Genomic DNA, 25,594 nt, shown 5'->3' with positions numbered 1-25,594 from the left:
TGGACTGTTTCTGCATAGATATAGAACCTGAAGATTGAAAGATTATAGGATTACGTTCAATCATTGTTACTTAATCGACTAATCCCTTGGTTCTCTCATTTAAAAAATTTTTATTTGGGGAACTACAGGGTCAACAAAGATTTCATTGTAATTTTATCAGTCTGACTTTCAACATGTAATTCAACATAAATTAATTTGAAATTTTGAAAAGAGCAGATTCCATATTATCAAGCAAAACCTTAATCTTTGATCTTACAAAAGAAAAAACACTGGCTAACAACTTGTAGCAGCTTTACAAGAACTAAGGAGGACAAAAGCAAAATGATTATTAGAGCAAGCTTCCATGTAGACACAAACTGTTATAGACCCAGTAACAATAATACAAATACCCACCAGATAGTCTAGAAAACAACACACAAAATATACTGACTGACCTTAACCCACAATTACATGCAGTTTTTCTCACATGATCACCTGTTTAAGTAGGTGATTTTCAACTGACTTTTCAGTGTAAGTATGCTGCACTTAATTACAGTCTGTCGAATTGGACAGTTCTGAAATATTCTTCAATGTCTCTTCTCTGTACATGCCAAATTTCAATGTCATATAGTGCTTAGTTTATGAAGTATTGTTTGTTTACAGAGCATGCCCTTGACCAGGCCCTCAAAGGGATCCCTTCAAACTTTGCAACAGCCTAGACTAATGTGCAATGAGTTCAGCTGAAAATAAATGACGGGAGGGCTGAGATGTTTCTCAGAAAGACCAAAAAATGATTTTATTGTATCTTTGGGCATGAATAAAGCCCCAAGAACATTTAAATTCTTAAAGGTTATAGTGTCCCAGAGTATCTTAAGGAGACAAGAATTCAAGACTGTACCAACTTGCAGATCACATGCATCATTATGTCATGCATAGCTGAAAAATATCTATGATATCATGCCTACCTTTTGTAGCAATCATGAGATACCTCCATAAAATCAGATTAACAAAAATGACATTAAAGTGGAAAAGCATTATCTTGTACATACTGGTAAGATCATGTACCAATAAAGATTGTATGCAACTACACACATAAGGTGGTGATTTTCCACAGTAGTTTTTGAAGGCATGTGATGATAATTTTTACAAAATTTTTACATGGATAGCATGAAGCATGAGTTAAGTCAATTTGTGCCTTGTGTGGGAGTTTACAGGACAAAGGCACTTGATGCAACAGCCTAAAGTAACTGACAATGGTTATATTGTAGTTAAATACACTTGGAAGAGGACATCAGACCAGAGAACCAGGTAGTGTTATTGGCAATGCATCCGCACGGCAAGCGGAAATTGCGGGTTCAAGTCCCAATCCGGGCCAATTCTTTTCTTCCAGAATATTTTTAAATTATTTAATTAAATTATAATTATTAAGTTTAATATGATATGGCACCTAAGACCTTCCTCTAGGACAAATTAATTAGCAATTAAAATTATAATTGCCAAAAAATATCCCAATCTTATATAACAGTTGGTGTGACTTTATCTATGGTACTGGCCTTGTTTGAACAAATTCATAATTAAATGCCAACTTTGATTTGTGAAGTTGCAATCATGTTGCAGAAAAATCTAGTCTATCATATTTTTTGCTTATCATCACACTCAATCAATAATGAGAGTGAAATCACATGTTAGATCATGTTATTACCACTCGAGAGAAACTATGTAAGTTTACATAGAATATATCCACGAACCAAAGAATTCAACTGTCATGAATCTTCCTCTATCCTCCTCAATTGGTTTCTTTTTCATATCCGGGTAGAATTAGACCCGAATGAAGGACGAGAAAGATCGAGCCTCAATGTTAACCCAACACTGCATCTCAGTCTCTGACCACATGATGTTTAAATGAACCTTGGAACTTTTGCTTGTATTTTGATGAGTCTTGTTTTCTTTCTTGTCTGTTAAGAATTTCTATTAGGTAGTTCACAGTATTTTTATTAAATGAAATATTTTATGGCATTTCGAGCTTGCCATTATTTTGTCATATTTATGAACACTGAAGCCAATGTTCGTCCTTCCAGTCCAACAAGTAAACTCAGGTCCTCTGAGTCTTACATCTATTATTTTTTTATCTTCGCATTGTGTTTACTTTACAAAATTTCTTTCCTGATTGGAAAGCTTTTAAACATAATTTAGTGAGGATTTGAACCTCATATGGAACCTCACATAAATCTCAGGAGTACATTTCCAATCTAGATCAACAATGTAACGTAATCAAAAAGTAGGAAGAAGAATAGCGTTAGGACTATCGAAAACCCTAAACTCAAGTTGTTGCATGATCACTTCAGCTAAAAAGCTGAAAGAGCGGCAATATCTATATTAAAGAAGATCTATATTATGACCTCGGGTGAGGCCATAAACACTTGTTCCCAAATTGAAACGTTACCGGAAATAAAGATTTGTCAAGTGTATTTATTACAGAAGAATGTAGCTACTTGTCGAGAGGATTGACAACTTTTTTATATCTTACATTTTGGACCACAAGGATGCAATATGTTATGATGTAAAGGCGCTTTGCCCAATAAGATTGTGCTATGTAAAAGATAATTAATTTGAACGTCTTATAAACCTTTCCGTTTTGTCAGATTTTGCTATCGGTAAGATGTATTGAGTTTATGCTGTCAGCAAAACTTATGTTTTTTTCTTTATTAATTTTGTATGTCTGTCCTATCAGCCTGCTTGAAAACACTTTCAAGAAAAATACTAACTTAACACTATGAAACTTCGAACAATTGTTGAAATTAAATGGAAGGTGCCTACTATTCCTAAAATAAAATAAAAGAGAAAGTTTGCATTTAACATACAGTAAGTTGCTTGGTGTAAATCTTCTTAAAAGATAAAATGGTTTTAAAAAATAACAACTTATTGTTTTAAAATTATTACATTATTTCACAATGAACAAGTTATTCATTACATACTTATAATTAAATTAACTATGTCATAGAAATTTATTTTTACAGTACATACCTTCTCTTAAGAAATTATCATAATTTTTGTCTCCGTTTTGTTTTGTGCTATTATCATTCAGTAAAGAATAAAACCTTTGACATATTCCAAAGTCCTCATCTTAAAGAAAAAGCCGATGGAAGAGGGGCGTACGCCCTAAATGCGTATCGGTTTGTAAGATATTCCCGAATAAAGAGTGATGTTAAAGACGCCCAGTGTCTACCTACGCACTCAGTTGTGAAGTAAAGAAGAATAAAATTTTTATTTCTGACCTTTCATTTCAAATTCTAGTTGATTCAAAGTCTTAAAAAATTAAATAAAAATGAACAAAAACTAATTAATAGTAATAGAAAAATTAAAAATAATTAATAAAAAAAATAAATTAAATGAAGGTTTTATATTTAATATAAATATAAAATTAAAATAAAAGATTTTATCAATAATTAAAAATATTTTTGAATAATGTACTAATCTTATTAAACTCAAGTATTAACTTAAAGAAACAAAAACTAAAAAAATCATAATATTCACATAACTTAAATAGAAAATACATTTATCTATTAACTCTTTTCCATTCTGTGGTCACTATGAAAGCCTTTTCTCATGCCCAATGTGGGTTCAGCCAAATACACATTGCAGCAACTAAATAGTGAGGTTGAGGTCGAAGTTTTAAATGCAAAAATGTGTATGTCGGACGTTCAGCGCCGCTTTCCTCTAAGCCAAGAAGTTTGACAATGGTGTTTGGATAGTCAGTGGAATCATGCTCTACATTCCAGACACCATTCTCAAACTTCCAGGCTTACAGGAAAGCAGAGCTGAACGTCCGACATACACATTTTTGCGTTTAAAACTTCGGCCTCAACCTCGCTAACAAAGAGCAGGATATAGCTTAGCTGAATACATCATCGTCAAAAAAAAAAAAAAAAAATCAAGCACAACTCAAATCTAGATTCTTTGAACTGGTAGACCTTTATTACTTTGTCGTTTGGTTAGAAATTTCGTCATTTATAAGAAACTTTTCAGTACTTGTATACAATAATTTATGAACTCTCTACATATAAATACAATTTCTGTACATATATTTTTGGTTTATAATTATTATTGATAATATTTGCTAATTCATATTTACAAATACAGTGGGTGATCGGTTAACGAACAGATCGGACAACGAACAAATCGGATAACAAACACTTTTGCGAAAGATTTTTATGTTCGGACAACGAACACATGATCAGATAACGAACATCCCACATAACAAACACAAGAAGAAGCGACGTAAAATAACGAATACCAATTGGACTTTCCTTGTCTTCGAGCAATAATTCGAAACTTTTCGGAGTGTGGGAGACGTCGACATCGACGCTCAAGCCGGTATATACCGATCGGATAGTATTCCTCCGAACTTTGAAACTCTCCCTTATAATTCCAGCCTTTTATTTTTCTGACAAAATAATTCTTTTATATATTCTCGAGACTGTCAGGTAGGCACTCGTTAAGTTTTGCGTCTTTTTTTTTTTTTTTGTAAGGGTGAGAGTGTAATAGCAAAGGTAGAGAGTGGGCAGAAGATGTCTAATGTTGCTGCGCAGAATGGCGTGAACAGGTCTACAGTAGGCCACAGTTCATTTTTTTTAAGAAAAATACTGTATAATCAAGAAGACTGAAGCAGGAGTAACAAAAATCACATCTGAGAAATATAGAACATGGAAGAGTTCATAATGGAACCTGAAACGGATCTGACGATAGAAGAACACCATGAACTCTTGAACACTAAGAAACTCTGCGAGATATGTTTTCTTCTGAAAAAGAGGATTAATGCCAATATCTGTTATTAAAGATCCTTTGAAGAAGTGTGAGGATGTCAGAACAACGGTCTTAGAATGGCATCCAAACCAGGTTGAGGCTTGGGGATTTCTACAATTGCAATGCTATTAATTACTTAGGAAAAATCGTGAAGATGAGAGAAAAGCAATTGACATTAGACAGATTCTTTAACCCTTTCAAACAGAAAAAACATGACTAATAAAAATGCAAGATTGTGTATACATGTATTTTTATTATTACATATAAATAAACATAGAAAGAAAGTATATATGTTTTATTTTGGGGTCTCCAGAACAAATTAATTAAATTCCCATTAAAACCTATGGTAAATCGATAATCGGTTAACGAACAATTTGGATAGCGAACAAAGTCTTGGAACGGATTATGTTCGTTAACCGATCACCCATTGTATCAATGCCTAAAACTTGATAGTTACATATTAAAGCCAGATTATATCAGGCTATATTACCACTATTATTAATAATAAAAAATGCTAAGTAATTTGCCACTAGAGGTATGCATTAGGTGCTATCTCTTGAAAAATTTAATAATTACAATTAAATTAATATTTTAATAATTAATTTAAAAGGTTCTGGAAGAAAAATATCAGCCCAAAGCAGGACTCGAACTTACAATGACTGCTTATCGTGCAGCTGCATTACCAGTTACTCTACCCAGACGTGTCTGATCTTTGCTTCCGAACTATTAATTTAGATATAACCATATCCGATTACTTATAATGTCATCTGGAGAAGACTCAGTATTCATGGTCTGTAACTCCCACTATGGCAAGAGATGATGTATAATGCCTTACTTCTAGTGCCAAATTACTTAACATTTAATAATAGTAGTAATATAGCTTGACAATACAATTTCTTATAAAATATAAGTCAATTTATAGTCCAACAGTAGTAGTAATGGTGACTTCAACAGTCACTAGCCATCATTGGGATTGAGAGGTCTAAACAACATAATTTATAGATAAAAATCTAGTTAGCATCTAATCTGATTCAGTACAGTGTCGGCATTAAACTTTAAAGCTACATCATTAGAGCCAAATTTATATTACTAACTGAATGTGATGAAAAGTACAATTAAATGAAACTTTATAGCCAAACCAAACAAACTGCCATACTATCCTGCAATAAGGTTAACTTTAAGAATTATATATGAGGTAATTTGACAAGAGGTAGATGGTTAGTCCCAGTTGGCAAAGTAAGAGATAAAGTTATATCTAAATTAATAGTTCTGGAAGTGAAGATCCAGTTTGTGTAATTGGCAATGCAGCTGTACGGTTTGTAGGAATTGCTGGTTCGAGTCCTGCTCTGGGCTGATTATTTTCCACCAGAAATTCTAATTTTAATTTAATTTAATTAAAGTTATCATAAGATGACAGCCTAACCACTTACCTTCGCCGAATTACTTCATATCTAATTCATAAAATTAGCCTTATTGTAGCCTGATAATACAGTGGTTTGTATGGTTTGGCTTTAATTATTAACTGAGTTTGTGAATTTTTTTATACATTATAAAGTTTCATATATAATATGAAACTTTATAATGTATTAGATGCAAAAACTCATCAACAACTGCCGTAAATCATTGGGCTATAATTTGGAACAAATAGTTCTAAATTACAAATGAATTTGGTACTAGAGGGAAGCGTTAAGCACCATCTCGTATAAAAATTAATAAATAAATGTTTACATGTATTAGATGCACGATATATTTGTAATATCTAAATATTTATAAATAGAGAGGTTGCGGCCGACGTTTTCATCGCGAAAACGTGAACGTCGGACGTTCAGCGCCTCCTTCCTGTAAGCCTAAAAGTTTGACAATGGCGTTTGGAATGTCAGTGGAATTGTGCTTGACGTTCCAAACGCCATTGTCAAACTTCTAGGCTTACAGGAAGATGACGCTGAACGTCCGACGTACACGTTTACGCGATGAAAACGTTGGCCGCAACCTCTCTAATATACAATATAATCAAAAATCAAATTCTATAGAATGAGAAACTGAACTAACTGCATATCTTTAGAACAAACTATATTGTTCAATTGGCTTAAAATAGAATCTAAAAATAATCTTGCAATTTATACTACTGTGATCAACTATCAGGAATGGTTCATTTAAACTGAACATGTGCAAAAGGGCCCTGTCATTTTTTTTTTAATCATTTTGTACAACTTTTATTAACATTGTAATTTCATTTGTGTAAGAACAAATAGACAAGAATTATATATAAATTGCTACAAACTTATCCCACTCAGTAAAGGGGATATAAACTTGACAATAACACACTCAAGATTCACTATCCCTCCCTCGCGGGTTATCAGTTAGATATCGAGTTCTCACTCCCAAACATTTCAGTCCGTACAATATTTAATGCAAGAAAAGCTCCCAAATGCACCTAGATTTCAGCCACTTTTTTCTTCTCCCCTTTTCCACTGTTAGGGAGCCATCTTTGATATATATATATATATATATATATCTTGTAGGGGAGAAAACCTCTCCTTGATCACTAGTTCTCCTTGAATGTTTGCCAAAGTCCTCTCGATGGTTAGGTTCAAAGAGAAGTAAAACAAAAACAAAAAGATAGCTGCCACACCAATTTTCTCATTTATACATCATTGCAATCATCTTTTCTTTTCTACCAATCAAGGCATATCTCGAACAATGGCATAGTTGGACTTACTCAGATGCTCACCTGACAGGACAAGACCATTATTGCCTGTAGTGATAAATACGCAAGGGATGTTATAAAACCACAGGGTGAGAATAACACAATAAATGACACAAATATGGAACATGGAACAGAAGTATCACAATGCCATATGGATTACTGCTAGATGTTGTCTGTTTATGCTTGCAAACATGTTTCATGTTTGCAAGCATAAACAATGTTTCATGTGTAAAGAATTTTTAGGTTGGTGATTTTTCAAAATGTTGAGCGTAATTGAGCAAAGAATATGCATTAACTTTTGTTTTTGCAATGGAATTACTGCTACAGAAATGTCGAAAATGCTGCAGAAAGCCTTTGGTGGCAATAATCTATTAAAAACAAGAATGTTTGAGTGGTTAATCTATCAAAAACAAGATGCTCAAGAAGGTGAAAAATGCATTGAAGTTGAACCACATTCTGGTAGACTATCCACTTCAACTAATGAACAACACCTTGCTCAATGATCATCATATAACAATTAGGGGCATTACTGAACATGTTCTGCTATCATTTTTGGATCTTGTCAAGCAATTTTAAAAGATCATGTGGACTTGCAGTGTGTTGCTTCTTGAGTTGTCTTGAAAACATTGAATTTTTTTCCAAAACAACACATTCAAGTGGCAGAGGAAATGCTTTCTTGAGGCAAATCATTCTTAAAATACATCATTACAGGTGATGAAACATGGATTTATGCTTTTGACACTGAAACAGCTCAACAACTAAATGAATGGCATTAAAAATAAATAAATAAATAAATAAAGCAAGATCAAAAAGACCACGTCAAAGTCAGTCAAAAATCAAGGACGTGCTGACTGTTTTCTTCAATTGTCATGGTGTTGTACATCACAAATTCTTCCGACTGGCCAAATTGTCAACAAAGATTATTATTTGAGCATTTTGTGTCATTTGCTTGAAGCAATTCTTAGAAAATCATCAGATTTGAGACAAGAAACTCGTGGATTTTGCACCACAATAATGTACAGTAGCTGCTCATAATTCTCTTATTGTTCCTGAATTTTTGATAAAAAATTCCCCAAATACAGTTTTGCAAGCTCAGTATTCACATATGGCACCTTGCAATTTTTTTCCTTGACTAAAATTTCTGCTTCATGGTCATTGTTTTGAGTTCATTGATGCCATAAAACAAAATTCACTGAGAATTCAGAAGGGGTTTCATGAAATAAACTATAAAGCATGTTTTAAGGACTGGACAAAATGTCGGCATAAATGCATTGCCGTGGGAGGTGTTTACTTTGAAGGAACAAAATAAGTTTTGATAAATAAATTAAAATCTTGCATTTTATTGAACCATTCCCAAGACTTCTTAATTATGGGTATATTTTTTTGGAGGTGTTCTACTTGTGTATGTTTTTAATGTATAAGTAAGTCTATTGGGAGTAATGGAATACAGTCAAGCTAGGACTATCATTTTAATTGTATGTATTTTATCCGTCAAAATTCACTTTACAGTAATGACAAAAGCAGTAAGTTTAGAGCCTATTAGAATGACAATTATAAATTAAACATACACAAAATAAATAGTAGAAACTAAAAACAAGGTATGATATAAGTCTATGGTCTTTTTCACATGTTTTCTGAAGATGTTCTTAGTGACTTTAGACAAAGGAAAAAGCTGTTTGATACTTGCAATTTATAATCAGCATATAACTGGCTCCATCACATAACTTGCACATGCTTTCAAATTGCCTTTTAAACACAGATAATCTGAAAACTACACAAAATTACAGTAAATTTAGTTGGTTTGTATCAAAGCAATTGCATGTTGATGTCAAAAGAAGTACTGTTGTTCTCTTTTTATCATGTTAAAGAACATATGACAAATATATTGTAATGAGCATGTAGTTTATCATTGTGAACACAACTTTTTAAGACCTTACAATTAGTATACAGAATTATTGAAAGAATCTTGAAATGCAATCTTGATGTAAATGAAGATAGTTGTTCTTGAGAAAGTCATTTTTATTCAGGTTGGTAATTTCATTCATGTTTCCTTAGTTTCTCACTCAAACACCAGTTTCTCCTCCACTAAACTAATGCATCCACTAGCCATAAACCTTTAAAATACCTGAAGTATACCAGGTATTGAGCTACAGTATAAAAGCTATTATTTTCCTCTAAAGGCTCCAGAAGGAAATGCACTAATCCATATACGTATTCAGTGAGATGGCACCCACGTAGTCCCAGTACATATATTATTTCATAAATAATTGCATAATAAAATAAGCCTTTTGCCTATATATAAAAACTTATTACTCATATCAACCCTTTTGAACCTTGAACTTTTTAATTATATAGAATATACATATATACACAGAAATTTATACAATATATGTGTTTTATTATAACAAAATTGAATTTAATGCGATGTAGAATATTACAATATATAATATCATGAATGAAATATGTAATAAAATATATCGTTGCCATTAAACACATCATCATCTTATGACAATCATTTTAATACTAAAATACTCTGCCTAAAATTTAGTTTAACTACAACTGAAAATAATGTAAATATGTTCTTAAATATCAAGGTACTTTATAAAATAATAATAATAATTTCAATAAGTAATATCTTAAAATTAGTATTTATAATGAGAAAAACCAGTTAAAAATACAAAAACTTATTGGTACAAAATTAAAAACACAAAATTTAAATTCAAAATGAATACCTTGTAATTAGCTAAAGCGTGCGAGCCCTCAAATATATATAAGTGATCCTGACAATCCAACGCAAGATGATCGAATCTTAACATAAATCTCTGAGACACCGAATCCGTTCGAAAGGTGACTGTGCATTCGAAATTTCCTTCCCCCTCCGACGTAACCACAGCGCCATCGATTTTCTTATGAAGTGGCATAGGTCTATCTCTGGCACATAATGTAGACATGTGATCTGAAAATTCAGAAAAATCTCAGCATGTATTTTAAAATGATAAAATATTTTTCATTATTAAAGAAGAGATCGTCGTCAAATAAAATAAGAACAAAACCCAATAAAATTTTCTTAGAGTAATTCTTTACGCATTCAAGGAATTTATTTGCTTCTATTTTGTTACTAAAAAAAAGTTGCGATTATATTTTAAATGTTACATTACACTAAACTTTAAAATTAAATAGTTCTTTATAATTACAATTCTTTAAAAACTATTTTAACGGAAAAAGAAAAAACAGTTCTAAGTATTTCTCAGCTTCCTTGATCATCAGAGGAAGATCAATCTTGAAGTCTGTGTGGACATTTTGAGTTTGAGAGAGAGTTTAAAAAATATTTAATTAGTGTAATTCTAAAAAATATGAATTTTCCAAATAAATAATTTCTTAGCTTGCCCCTGATGACAAACTGGAAGGCTTCAACGTGCTAAAAACTCAATGTGAGACATCCACTTGATTGGAAATACCATTTTTCCATTTGGTGTTAAAGCAACCATTTCTCCTAATTTGATCAAATTCTTTGATAGCTAAACAGATTTGCTCTTTGCCTTCGACTTCATCCTGAAGAAAGTGGAACAGACAGTCAATTTCACTTTTATTGAGTGTTCCAACATTTGTTGTTTGGCCAATTGGATGTTCCTCCTCAGGTAGTTTTTCGGATTAGCAGTAAACTGCTCTAAATCATTCCCAAGCTCTGTCATCTGGCAGAAACAATTCAACTAAGAGAGAGAGCATTGCTTATTTATCTTTTGTAATACCTAAAGTATCTAAGTCCTAGAGCTATCTCTCTAATTGTAGAAAATCCTCAGAGACACTACCTTGCTTAAATTTTTTCTTCACAGAATCAACATTAATAAATCAAAAACGAACCTCCAATTAGTTTTTTTTCCTACTAAAATAAGCTCTTATACTGCTTTATTACGACTATTATCATCTAGAGTAAAACTTCTTATTAACTCTTTCATTGAGGTCTACTCCTGTATTGTTTGAGACAAGTAAAATTCTGACACAGATGCCAGTTGTTTTGAACTCTCTTATTGTGAAGTAATATGGTATCTCTAGTAGAAAACACTCTAGTCATTGTTCAGATAAAAAAAAAAAAATTTTATTAACACTAGCACCAATATACTTTGCTACTCACACAATCCACATTTACTATAAACTCAGAACAAAAGAAAAACACCAGCAAAAAATTTATATGTAAAAGAAACAAACAAGTGTTCACAACTGTCCTTCTAACACCATAGGAACAACAATATTACAGGGGTGGAGTCAATGTTTATGTTGACTCTTTTCTGCCTCAATATGCAATTGTCAAAAAAATATCATCTGGTGGTGGTAATTTGTTGTTAAATTGTAATACCAAGGTTCCTATGGGAAGCCCTATCTGACGAGATCTATGTGAACTAGTATTAAGACAGCTTGAATATGAACAATAGCATATAGGCTTTTGACAATCAATGGCACTGTATTTACACTATGTGGACGAGATCCTAATCATCTGGATAAAGATGCCCAATGCAGACTATTTTTTTAAGCATAGTAAACAACCTATATGGATTGACATTACAGCTAGAACAAAACAGTGGTTATGAGACACACTTTCTAGATATAAAAATTAAACTGCAAGGAGACTATATAAAAACATCAGCATATTATAAGCCAGAACATTGACCACTCCACCATACAAACAATATCTTGCAATTTATTTAAAGCCACAGCATTTAGAGCTCTAATTAGAAAAGCATTTATGCATAGCACAGTATCTAAGACACTTATAAAGAGCTAGAAAACATTAAAGTAATAACAAAAAGTCATGGATCCCCTAATAGATTAATCAATTGCCTAATCATTACATATAACTGTGAGGGACCGGACCTGATGAATTTTAATAGAAATTCATTTTTCGTCTTTCAAAAAAAATTGTTTTCCATTTTATTACCGGAGAATGATTACATCTCTCTCTCCGAAGTCATTTCCTTTCCCAGTTAACTCATCGAATGTGTCACTGGGAACTAATAACAAAAATTCCCAATTGGTGAAAAAAAGATAACGTGATTTGGAGGTATAAAAAAGAGTAACTCAGGAACAAGGATAGTCCGAGAGTTTGCCAATTGCCCTCCTTGAGAAAGGATATTCGAGTGTGCTTCCCAATCGCCAATCTGCTGCTGTCATTCCCCCAACTGTCGCTCTTTTTTTTTTTTTGACAATTGAGGTTCTCCCTCCAGGAACCCTTTGGATTTCTCCATATAGAAGCTTGAACTTTTCCACCAGGGTACACCCAATCTATGACCATCTGACGAAGTTCAAGAATCGACGAAACAAGGTATTTATCGCTGCGCGAAAAATAAATGTAAACTCTCTCTCTTGGTCAGGAATCCATTAACCTCAGATGATGCTATATAGCTAAGATGTATATAAACAAACGGGTATTTTTCATTCTAATTAAGTATTAGTGTGCACTTCTTCCGATCTGCCGTCTCTCAATCCTCCTCTATCTCGAATCAGATTGTCCGCACACGTGACCGCTTGTGCAAATTCTGAATTTGCGACCATTAAGGTTTCTCTGTCAGTCCTAGAAGACATAGTGGTGTCAGTCCTGATAAGGCACTAAAGAGGTGCCGACCCTCTGGTCACATAACAATAGTAACCATAAAGTACAAAGAAATAAAAAAATACTTCAAATATTACCATATCCTACAACCTTAAATTTAATAACATTTACAGAGAAATAGCAAGGAAAAGGAAGGCTAGATTACATTATACGAGAAATCTGACAACATACCAACTAATATACAATGAAAAAGATGAAAGATATGACTAAAGTCTTTTAGGATTTTAATTGGTGTTTGTGAGTGTTGTTTTTACTTTTAACCAGTTAGAGTGGTGTCGGATGTTCTAAATAAACAAGATATCTTTAATAGACACCAGATCCCATATATGAAATGAATATATTGGGCAACATACCCTGCTCCCTCTTGATAAGGTTGCATGAGCACACAATAGATAAAAAAATAAACAGTGGCACTGAACATGTATGCAACAGACCCAGGAATACAAGTACTATTTGGAGAAGCCTCCTTAATCTACTTGGTGGAAACAGAAATCATTTAAGTCCCCTCAAACAACTAGAAAGATATTTATTTTTCAGAAAAAAAAAGAAAGATTGCATTAATTTTAAAGACTGGAATGTCATTTTTACAACCTGGAAAGTACAGTTAAGAAGTTTAATCAATTTGGTTTAAGTTGCTCTTTTGGTTTCTGTTTGTTCTTTGTTGGTTTTTGTTTTGTTTTATAAATTCATTTTACTTGTCATTACTATATTTGTATTGTTAAATATTTGAAAAAAAATCAAGGCTATTACCAAGGTGACATCTCCCAAACATAAAATTCAATGTTATTCCTTTGCTAAGAACTCTGAGGTTCACAAACTACGACAAAAATTCTAAGAATTGAAAATTAACATTAAAAAAACAATGTATTTTTTAGAAATTTATTCTACGTGTAAGCACCGAGGATGACTTTGGAAACGTTAAAAACATTTTAAAGTTAGAATGAATTAGCTGAAGCTAAAAGATTACTATTATATATTTTTACTCTGCTCTTTCAGCTTGGTGATATATCACAAATCAATAAAGAACAGATGATTAGTTTTCGTCAGCTTTAAAAGTTTAACGATAAATTTTTAGATTCTAAAAAGATAAAAATAATCGGTTTAAATAAATAAAACAATTATATTTTGATGCTACTTGTCAAATATAATATAATAAGTACAATAATTGTCAAAATATTTAAAAGTCAAGTGCAATCATCAAGAGTGTTATCAATGTATCTGTAGTAAAATGCAGCATAATATACATGCCACAATGGTATTGTATACACGAAGTGTCTAAATAACTTGCACTTAACAATGCGAGATGCTACTTATAAAACGAATAATTGTAAATTTTGAACATAAACGAATTTATTTTTGATACGAAAACAAATTTAATTAACACGTCAGCTACATTTGTTTTGACTTGAAAAAAAAAATTATTATTAGTTTATGATTGATTTGCAATATAAAGGAATATAAGGTAATATCTGGTATATTTCAACTTATATAAATGAGAATTACAATCTCTCTTTAAATTGAAGAAGCCTAATTATTCTAATGTCGAAATTTAAAGGTCTAACTTCATCTTTAGACATAAGATGTAAACATTTCATTAGAATCGTTAAAGGAATAAGAATATTTTCCACAATTCTTTACGAAGTAAATTGTTCGAAACATTATTTCTCACATTATTACTACAGTAACAATTATTTTGTTGTAACTAGATAGTATCTATAATATACAAACTTATTCTGCATTTAAGAGGTATATAGTAACAACACTAATTGGACATTAAAGTGAAATTATGTAAAATCAAATCATTAATAAATACTATTGTAAATATCATAAATCTGTTACATAAAGATTTACAATGTTCGTATAATTAGTGTTCCATAACTATAAGAATTATATATATTATATTGCAATGTTATTCTTGAAACTAGATAAACAAGGCAGTAAACATAAAATCAAATACAGTAGGATGGTCGACAATAGCCATATAGTCTTGAAATTATACAGAATTTAAGCATTACTCAAACTGTTGTCATGGTTACTATGTTTGTGTACAAACATATGATATAATACACAAATGGAAATTAATACATATATAAATCTGAATACAATCAGAACATTGTAATAACTCTAAATTTTAAACCTTAAAGAGTTATACTAATAAAAGAAAAAGAATTATATAATTTCTACAGGAAACTTGTTATGAAAATTTTTAAGATTCATTTGGTTCATGCAATAAACCATTAAGCTTTCAATCAAGCTATAATTGAGTAAAATTGTTTTTCTTAATTTTTGATGATATAACAACAATCATTCTGTCTTTTGATCAATATTTCATTTTCAATTCTTTTTACCAATGAACTTTATTAAAAATAAATACCAAAGCAACCTACTGATAAATCTTTAAATGCTTAAAAGAACACCAAATACGAATATGAGCTGGCAAAAGAAAAAAATCAATCAAAGTTCAAACATATCATTAAAAATATTCTAACTTATTATTTAAACGCGACTGATAATACATCAATAAACAGATTATAAAGTATTGTTTGTCTGTATATAAAAAAAATATACTTGCATAAACTCAAATAAACAATAAACTCTTGTAAATTAAAACTTGCATTATTTGAATTTCCACTTAATTTGAACTAGATGCTAGTCTCCGTCCGATTCCTATTTAAATCAATGTAAAATTTCCTCGGTAATTAGAACTCAGTTGTGCTGCTTCCTATTTATTTAAATCAAGATCACGTATCAGTAGATTATCAACATCTTTGCATTTTTGAAATTTAAAGTCAATTTTAAAAATTAATTAACTATAATTAAAAACATTTCAAATCAAGCTGACACTGCTTGCTTTTCTTGTGGGTAATACAAAGCCTTAGACTTGGAAACTAAAGTGGCCATTATCAAGAAGGTTGAGTCTGGTGGAATAAAATCCAAGATCTCTGATGAGTATGCTGCTTACAAAGTGTTACTGTGTTGTCGAAATCATTTTTTGTCTCCTTTTAATTCAAACTGTTTAAGGCTGTCCCTCTGAGTTTGAATTAATAAGAGCTTTGGTATAATAATTAAAATGTTATCACCATTTCTATGATCTGGTAACTTGAAATGATTCTCATTTCTGGTTACCAAAAAATCACTGTTAAAAGTGCCATTGTAAAGTGGGCCATCGTACAGAGTGGACATGAAATACTGAACCATTTGTATTTAGGTTTGTGTCCATATTATGGCAGACAAGTTTACAAACTTCAGTCATTTTAAAACAGAAACATGGAAATTTCTTGTTTTACTAGAGGACATTTTCAATGTGACCACCATTTTCTCACATCAGCTCTTCTTAATTGTATTGCACAGTTACATAACAGGCTCTGAGTTCCATTGGTATGCAAGAATTCTGACACAATAATTTTTTTTAAGAACTACCAAAGGAAATGATCATGAGAATTGGCTGGGCTGTGACGTGAGCAGACTAATAATGCTAAAGAAATCACTGGGACAACACTTGTTCATCAAAGATTTCATGCAGGAAATTGAAGGTTATATTAGCCATATGTGTCTGGGTTCCAACTTGCATGAACCATGCAAAATGGAGCCATATACAGTAGATCCCCCTATAACACGGATTCATGTAACACAGTAAAAAATTGCAATCATGTTCGTATAACACAGTAAAATGTCATCGTCGACTCATGTCGCGACAGGATTGGTCGAATCTACGCCAATAGCGGACATTGCACAAACCGTTGAGTTTAAATGAGCAGTGGACCTATTAAAAACCATTTATTATTTAACAGCCATAAAAATTATATTTATATTAATGATGTCAAAGTTCAGCAAAGTTTTTGCAGAAAAATAACTTATCGGGAAACACACGCCCACTGTTCAATGAGCTGCTCCACAACGAAAACAAGCTTAAGCAATAGTGTATTCAAATGGTTTGCACTCGGTAAGTAATCCTGTGATTTTTTGTTTATAGCATAGTTTATATGAATTATTCCCAAAAAATTATACGTGATTTGGAAATGTTGAGTCAAATTAGTCTAGAACCGATTAATTTTATGGAAAAACCTTTCAAACAGCCATAGCCGCTAAACTGTACACGTGCTGGGCTCATGTATTTAAGTGACTCGTACAACACGAAATTCATATAACATGGAACATATCTACCATGTTATAGGGGGGGTCTACTGTACATTTGCATTTTACTCAAGTCCAGTTGCATACAGTATCAGAAGGAACTGGTTTTGAAACATAGACAAGTACAATTACTATTGACCATTTTGTCAAAGAAGAAAAGTTCAATTATTCCATGACTTAACAGGATAATCCAAACATTCACTTCTTCCTTGAAATTGCCTTTTTCATACAAGCTGTTTGGGTGTTTTGCAGTCCAAAAACTGACATTCTGCTTATTGACTGCACCATTCAGACAGAAGTAAGCCTCATCTGAGAACCACGTGTTGTGCCATATTCCTTTTATTTACATGGCCCAAGTTGCAAATTTAAGTAGTTCTGCCTTATCATATTGGGCTAGAAGATGGAAACAAATGAAGACTGAATGTACATACAGGCCTGAACTTATTTAATTTTATCTGCAAACATATTTTGCAGATCGGTTTGTTAGATGTTCCTTATGTATGAAGTTATTGCAGTTTTTAATTCATAAAGTATGTGTGGTGATCACAATCATTATACATTTTGCTGCTTTCCATTGATAAAAGTCTGGTGTAGTAAGATCCAGTGAGTGAGAAGGCCATAAGTTTTTAGGAGATGACATATTCTCCAAAAATTATTCTCTTTCAAAAGTTTCATAGACTTGTCAGGGTTTGGGTTTGTAATAGTGCCATCTTGTTGTAGCCACAAATAATTTCCTCTTTTAAGTTATTGATGAAACTGTAGAGAATTGAACAAGGCCAGCAATGCAACACTTGGACAGTGCAACTCACAGGCCAACTTTCCAATCATGTAGAAGTGTTTTGTGAAAAGCCTGAGGATTGTCCTATAATCACAATTATGTGTTTTGTGCATTAAAATAACTTGGAAAGTAGAACTATGCCTCATCTGTAAAGAAAATGATTAACAGTTTTTATTTGAATGAAATTTGTAAACTATTCACAACAATGCATTCATTTTTGACGATCAGCTTTCACTTTCTATACTGTCGTTTCTTTGCATGGAAAGAATTTCACTTGTCAGACAGCTTTATGTATTGTTGTAAGACCAATACCTTGCCGATGTGCCAACTTGTACATTTATTTTGACAGACTTTGCTGCAGAGAGTCAAAAATCAACGGTAAGCCATCCCTTATCAACTATCTTCTAATACAGTTGTGCTGCACCTTACAGAACATTAATAAACCACTAAATTTAAATGCAGAGTGCAAGTGAAATACTACACTCCATTAGTGTGAAGCTTAATATTAAAAATAAATGTTTCAATATTTCCTGGCCTTGTGCCACAATGCTTTCTGTATCTAGTCTCCGCTTTCGTCTACCTAATTCCATTCTCAAGATTAAGGAAGGACGGGCAGACAACAGTGGAAATTTATGTTTAATTTTTTTCAAATTTCAGCCCAATACAAATGTGGAGTCAAAATCTAAGTCATGGAGTCAGTACAGGAAGCAAGTTTGTGTTGTACCAACACAATCTTGAAATATATTTTAAATAGTTTTGTACAATTGATATTTTCTTAGTCTGAAGTGTGTAATTTCTGTTCTTAATATTACTATTTTAATTAATACTGAATTTTCATTATTGCAATATCCCTAAATATGTAAAGGAGAAAAAAATCTGTAAATTTGTAGCTGAATAACCATTAGATTTTATTAATGTATAAATTGTAGTTTGATAATTTACATGGTGGTAATGACACATCTTACAATATCATTTACCATTTATTAGATTTACCATCTGATACCGAATCCAGCTATAATATTTCATTGAATTCTTCAGGTTATGTTATTTTATAAACTTTAGAGCTTACTTTGAAGAAGCTATTGCTATTATAATTAGATGCAAGTTTAACAAAGTTCTGTCCATGTTTTATTTTGTATTAATATTGAGAGAACATTTAATATCTAAAAGGAGATTTCACTGCAAGAGTCTCTTAAAGTGTAATAAGAGATAGGAAAGAATCTCCCCATAAATCTTTGGCCGTGGGCTTTAACAAAATGAATAATTATACAGCATGTTTCACAAAATGTCTGGGCTGTAAAAATGCACAATATCAGGGTCCAGCCTATTTATTTAGTGAAGGGATTAAATTGTTTGTTGAATATGTCACTGTGCATTACCAAAAAAAGGAGCTCTTGAACTTTGTACAACTTCCAGAGCCCATATGAGTACCATGCACTGCTTGGCCAAGATATATTAAACAATCTATATAATAGTTAAAAATTGTCCTACAACCATTAATAAGTATTTCATAACTGCTTTATAGAACTTAGAACTGCTCTTTGACAAAATGCTGAGATATTTAAATGCTTAAAGATCTGAAGAAAATGCATGATATTTATTTGTTAAGCTTTTTAAACTATAATTATGTATGATTAATCAAACTACAAATTAAAATATAAAAAAATTAATGCATCATAGTAGAAACATCAGTAAAATAAAATAAAATAAAAAATATATATATATACACTGTACATACATGAAGCGAATTTAAGAACTTTGGAGGCAGAAGATGGATTTTTTCAAATTGAGTATATTCTTTAATTTATAATTTAAAAAATGTGGCACAGTTTGTTATATTTAGATAACCATTTATGCTATTTTAAACAATTAAAAATCATTTAATTATTGTGACATCATTACAATATTGGGATGCAATTTTTAATCACAAAGTTCACTCTAATTTTAGCACCGGCGTGAAATCCTATCTTTCCTAAACCTGTTACCGGTGTGCAACGCGTATAAGATACAGCAGGTGACAAACATTTTTGAACTATCTCACAGTTCTTCCTCAGTTCAACTAGCTTAGGAATGCTTCTGGACGGAGCATCTGCAATTCGACAGGATCGAATGTCATTTTGACAAAGTCAGTCTCGCTTGACATGCACAGTCGTGAGCTGGTGGAGGTAGCCATGGATCGGCATCTAACAGAGACTGCAAAGCCAGCGACAGATTTAGCTCCTCCTTCCGGTTGACGCATGCTGCTACTTGGCTGGCTTTATAAATGGCTATTTACAATTTTTAATCATATTTTAATTTAAAAAATCACAATACTTTTAGTCCAGATCATAAGTTTGTATATAGTTAATTGAGTCTCCTGCCCCTACATTTTTGATGTCTGGTCTTGATTTTCATCCATCTAACTCTGTTCTAAAGATTAAGGAAGGTGAGATGGGCAGATGTACAAAAGTGAAAAGAATTTATTTGTAATGGATTCTGCTTTACAAAATGAATATGTTTTAGAGATCCCAGCAAATCCTGAAATCAGCATAAGGTTTATTTTTTATAATTCATTCTGATGTCTTTGAAGTCAGTGCATTCACCAGAAAACTATTATTTCCCCTCTAAAAAAGTTGATTTTTACAGTGAATATTAAATAAAACAATAAGAAAAACTTAAAACTTTTTTACTTAAAACAATTAGAATAATAAGTAAGGGAAAAATGCTACCATATTTTCTATACCTTAAATGGAATCTTACCATAAATAATTTCATTTTAGAATATCACACAGCTGAATATGGCTTAAAGAATATTTTTTGGTTGCATTAAATAAGCAGTATATTCATAAGTTTTGAAGTATTTTATTAAACACCGAAACTAGACGGAGGTGAGAAGAGAATGTAAACATTGCAGTCAAATGACGAACCTAGGGCAATCAGTTTGTCTAAGGAAGAGCAAACTGAGGACAAAAATGTCCTGTCAGTTTGCTTTCATATCATCAGTTAAATAAATCTTTCATTCCAAAATAACAAAGTTTATAGAATATTTTTCATTGTCACGAAAATAATTTAGATTATTTTGAGTATGTAAATAGATATTTTCCATAACTAAGAGAAAATATTTAAACACCAAAAAAATTCTGCAAACTTCTGCCATTAGATTTTTGTTATATTTTCTTCCATTTTTAAGTACACTTTTTTTTAAACAAATTACTTTTAATACACGAACTTTCAAAATATTTTAATGATGTCAAAAAAGTAATAAAATTATGATTTAAAAAAAATGTTTGTCTTACAAACTAAGTTTACATTTTGTATTAATTTTATATTTCAATATTTCAAAATGAACTTTGTTAAAAGAATATATGAAAATTTTTAAAGCTATTAATCTAATATAAAACAAAAACCCTAAAGCTTTTCTAATAAATCAATATCCACATATATATAATTATATATAATTGCTTATATGTATATAAAACTAATTTATTAAATTCGATTGACCAAATACATACATACAAACAAAGGATAAGGCTTTACTCGGTGGTGTAGCCTTAGAAAAAGTACGAGAGGGATGAGGGGAAAGAAATGGAGGATAGAGGGATTGGATGGGGGATAGGGGATAGGGAATAAGGAATAAAAGATTAAGGGAAGAGAGGGAACCGTTGGCACCTGTCGGGAACCGTTAGTCCGGTGGAGAAGTCACAATAAGATACTAAAGGTACAATCAGTACAAAGAAAGGGAAATATTAATAAAAGGTAGTGCCTTCTTGACGCAGACAAAAGGGTTGAGGACGGTTGAATGGGTACCATTACAAATGATTGACCAAATACAGTAATACCTTGACTTATGCTACCCCGACTTACGCGAACCCGGAGTAATGCGATTTTCAAATCTCGTCAATTCGTCTTTTGTTTGAGCGTCACGCAACTCTTGATTACTCACTCCCCCCACACTATTGTTCAGCTTACATGTTTGGACGTGTCGCGCAGAATCAACACATAGCTACAATTTATTTTGTGTTATTTATTCCTGTGTTTGTTATATCTACAGAGACTCGAGAGACTCTATGTGGAGATTTCTTGTAACCGTGAACGAATCAAAAGACGAGATAAGATTAACGAGAACATTTGTTAGCTTACATACATCCGACTTGGATTTTACACAAATTGCGAAATTATACCCTGACTTACGCGGTCATTGCTCGGTCCCACCTATCGCGTAAGTTCGGGGTATTACTGTACAACGTTTTAGTTTGAAAACATTGAATCAAGTATAGAAAAATGTGTATCTTATCACAAATAAAATCTGAATTATTATTTATATTAATTAAAAAGCATAAGATAAAGCAAAAACAAATTAGTAAAATTATTAGGAAATAATTTTACTAATTTGTTTCTGCTTTATCTTATGCTTTTTAATTTTTGAATTTAAGTTTTTGAATATCTTCATTTCGATCATCAGATACAACAAAGCTAATTTTTTTTTTTTGGTCAAGGAGCATCGAAGTCTAAACTAAATACTTAATTTTCAGCATTCTTAAATGAAGACAATGTAGAAGACAAGCACTTCAGGCTTCAATGGAGCGAAAGGTATTCTAAGATGTTCTTTAAGGATTTCTTTAATTTGTTGCCGTGTTCAAATTAAAATGATCAAAAACGATACAAACAGTTTACAAATAAAAACTAAAATTTTATATAAAAACTGAATATGTAAGTTCCATTAGCATAATTGATTAGTGCATTTAGAACAAAACAAAAGGATATGAAATTAATTCTTATCTAGAAAAAGCTGGTAAAAAAATTTAATACAGGATAAGAGATAACGTCCGCAATTTTCTTTAAACAGAAATATGTTTATTTAATAAAGACGGAATCTAAATAACGACAAGATTGCAATATAAAGCAAAATCAATTAGTAAATACTAAAAGTAATACATTTTAAACATTTCAAATTACAAATTTTTCATCTGCACAGAATCAATACATAATTATTTAATTGGCAATCTTACATCATAGGAAATTGTACAGAAAAAATTTAAAAACTATGGTGATAATTTCTATAGTTATGATTATATATTATGATTCACTTTAGAAATATTATATAAACTACAAAATGGATAATCTTAATTATACCATAATGTTTTGTCTTTTTTCATGCATTAATAATGTGTTTAAAAAAATCTCTATAGTGCTTTTAGGAACAACGAGGGGTAGCTAACATTATCACGTCCACCTTCAAGACATTTTATTGCAAAGACAATCACAATAATATCCAAAAACATTTGGTTAATAAGTTTCTTTGTTCCCAAAAGAATTGTTTAGTTTTCTAGTCCTTATAACATTCTCCACAAAATATCTTTCAGACATACTAAAATATTAATATAATATAAATATATTATGAATTGACAATTAATTATAGTAATTGGTCCATCAAAAAATACTCAGACGGGCTTAAAAATTCCTCAAAAACAATTTGTATGCAGAACTTTGTTTAGCAAACATTATTCAGACAAAATATTCAACAAATGGAAATTCAATAGTCTACATTCAATATTTATTCAAGTCTGACCAAATAAATTTCGAACGAAACGACTACACCACATTTACCGGATCCAAACCATAAAAAGTATCACCAAAAGTATATTTTTTTGTAGTTTCTTTTTTTTTTAACACTCTTTACAAATGATAATTATTAAGTTAATTATCTTAAATAAATTTCTATTACAAATATTTTTATTATGCAAGTTTTATACAAGGTTAATAAGCAAAATTTAAGATTTATTTACGTAAAAATATCAATAACGAGCTATTATTTATTGCGACGTCGCCGCAACGCTTTCAATTTTAGTAGCGTCTCACCCCCGTACGTCGTACTTTTCCCGTTAGCAATCGAGTCACACCAATCATCTAGCTAACTCCATTTGGGAGAAAATATTTAAATGAAAATAACGCGACTTCCGGTCCAATCTGGAAGTTTGCACGTAGTTAATTGGATCGTCCTGCCCCTAATGTTTCCTCATCAGTCTCGATTTTCCTCTACCTAACTCTGTTCTCGTGACTAAATAAGGACGAATATTCACACCAAGCACTACAACGAATTCTTTGACATTCGTACGTCGTAACAAAAGAAAAAAAATACTCGGACAAACATAAAAAAATGCACCGGAGCAATCCGTAAATCGCCGGATTACGTTCTCGCAATCATTTAATTTATAAGAAAGTTACGCGGTTACCAAGATCACTTTAAACGAAAATAGCCGCAATTCCGGGCTGCAATTTTTCATTTCGGTAGCATCTCGCCCCCGCGCGTCACGCTTCCCCGTTAACAATACAGTCGTGCCGGTCCTCTTTCTAACTCCGTTCTCGACGTTAAGGAAGGACGGACGGACTCCGGCAGGAATTTATACGTCCGCAATTCTCGAAAACCTCATCCCAAACATCAAACTAAATTGCTACAATGCGTTCTTTGATCCTGTACGGATGTTTGTATAATATTTATATGTTGTGAAGTTAATTAAAGCAAAAATATTCGAAGAAAGATCAGAGAATACACCAGAGCAATTTATAAGCCATTGGATTGCATTCTTACAGTAATTTAATTTGTAAGAAAGAATTATGGGGTTATTATTAAGACCTGTTTCAAAAACCAAAGAAAAAAACAAGAGGAGGACATGATTTAGAGGAGGAAAAAGTGTTTAATTATTGAAAAAAAGGGTGGGGAGCGAAGTTAGCGAAAAGACATCCACATTATCTCCTTCCCTTGTATTTTTTTTAATGTATCGGGGATCAATGAACCCTATGAAAAGTGGGAAAAACCAGACCGGAATAGTTTCCTTATAAAAAAAATAACACGGCCGATACTCACAATACTTGTTCCTGTCGGCAAAAATCCCGTTTCTACAAAGGAGGAGGCTGAGTAACAGACATTGGAGAACGATGTAAGACCAGTGATCACGCTGAACGCTCGCCATCTTCCATGGAGAGGGAGTTGGCCGCAGGGCGGGGTTATCGTCTGCCATGACGTCATGTCCGACCAATAAGGTTGTACGTAACGAGATCGATTTATTCCGTTGTAACAGCCAAAGAGTTAAGTTGTCACTTAAGCCGTTTTGAAAAATATGGCGATGAAAAATGTATACGATATTTTAAAATATTTAATGTATATATATTTTTTTATGTTTTAAAAAGGTAAATCGGTCGGGGTTTTTTAAATATTAAATTGTGTGATTTATAAGTATAATAAAGACGGGAGGATTTTTAATGCGTTAATTGATCGTTGATTACTCCGTCGTAAAGCGAGGGTATCTAATTCCTATCGAGTTCGGTAAATCGAAACTAATGTTTAAGTTAGTAATGCAATGAATAAGTGGGTAAGAACTAAAAAAAAATAATTGTATTCGTTTAGAAGAGGAGATTATGGCCGTCATTGAAGCGAAGAATCGTAAAACGAGAGGTTATAAAGGGAGGAAGCGTGAAACGAGAAGGTCGTAAAGCGAGGAAACGTGAAGGTCGTAAAGCGAGGAACGATGAAACGAGAGGTTATAAAGCGAAGAATCGTAAAACGAGAGGTTATAAAGGGAAGAATCGTAAAACGAGAAGGTTATAAAGG

General features: G+C 31.9%; 1 protein-coding gene across 1 annotated transcript in view; it reads right to left on the bottom strand.

Annotated features, from left to right (window-relative positions):
- LOC111634996 overlaps positions 1–25,039 on the bottom strand; it is a 40,374-nt gene extending 15,335 nt beyond the window's left edge. The window contains exons 1-2 of the mRNA XM_023379840.1: positions 24,851–25,039; positions 10,222–10,445 (exon numbers count right to left, since the gene is read on the bottom strand). Coding sequence (XP_023235608.1) covers positions 10,222–10,445; positions 24,851–25,004 — 378 coding nt within the window. The 5' untranslated portion in view covers positions 25,005–25,039. The remainder of the gene's footprint in view (positions 1–10,221; positions 10,446–24,850) is intronic.
- Positions 25,040–25,594: the final 555 nt, after the last annotated feature.

This window comes from Centruroides sculpturatus, unplaced genomic scaffold (genome assembly GCF_000671375.1).
Source record: "Centruroides sculpturatus isolate CEXI.00-Female unplaced genomic scaffold, Cexi_2.0 scaffold992, whole genome shotgun sequence".
NCBI classification, from domain to species: domain Eukaryota; kingdom Metazoa; phylum Arthropoda; class Arachnida; order Scorpiones; family Buthidae; genus Centruroides; species Centruroides sculpturatus.
Note: the sequence above shows the minus strand (reverse complement) of the source record. Positions and strands in the feature narration are given on the sequence as shown.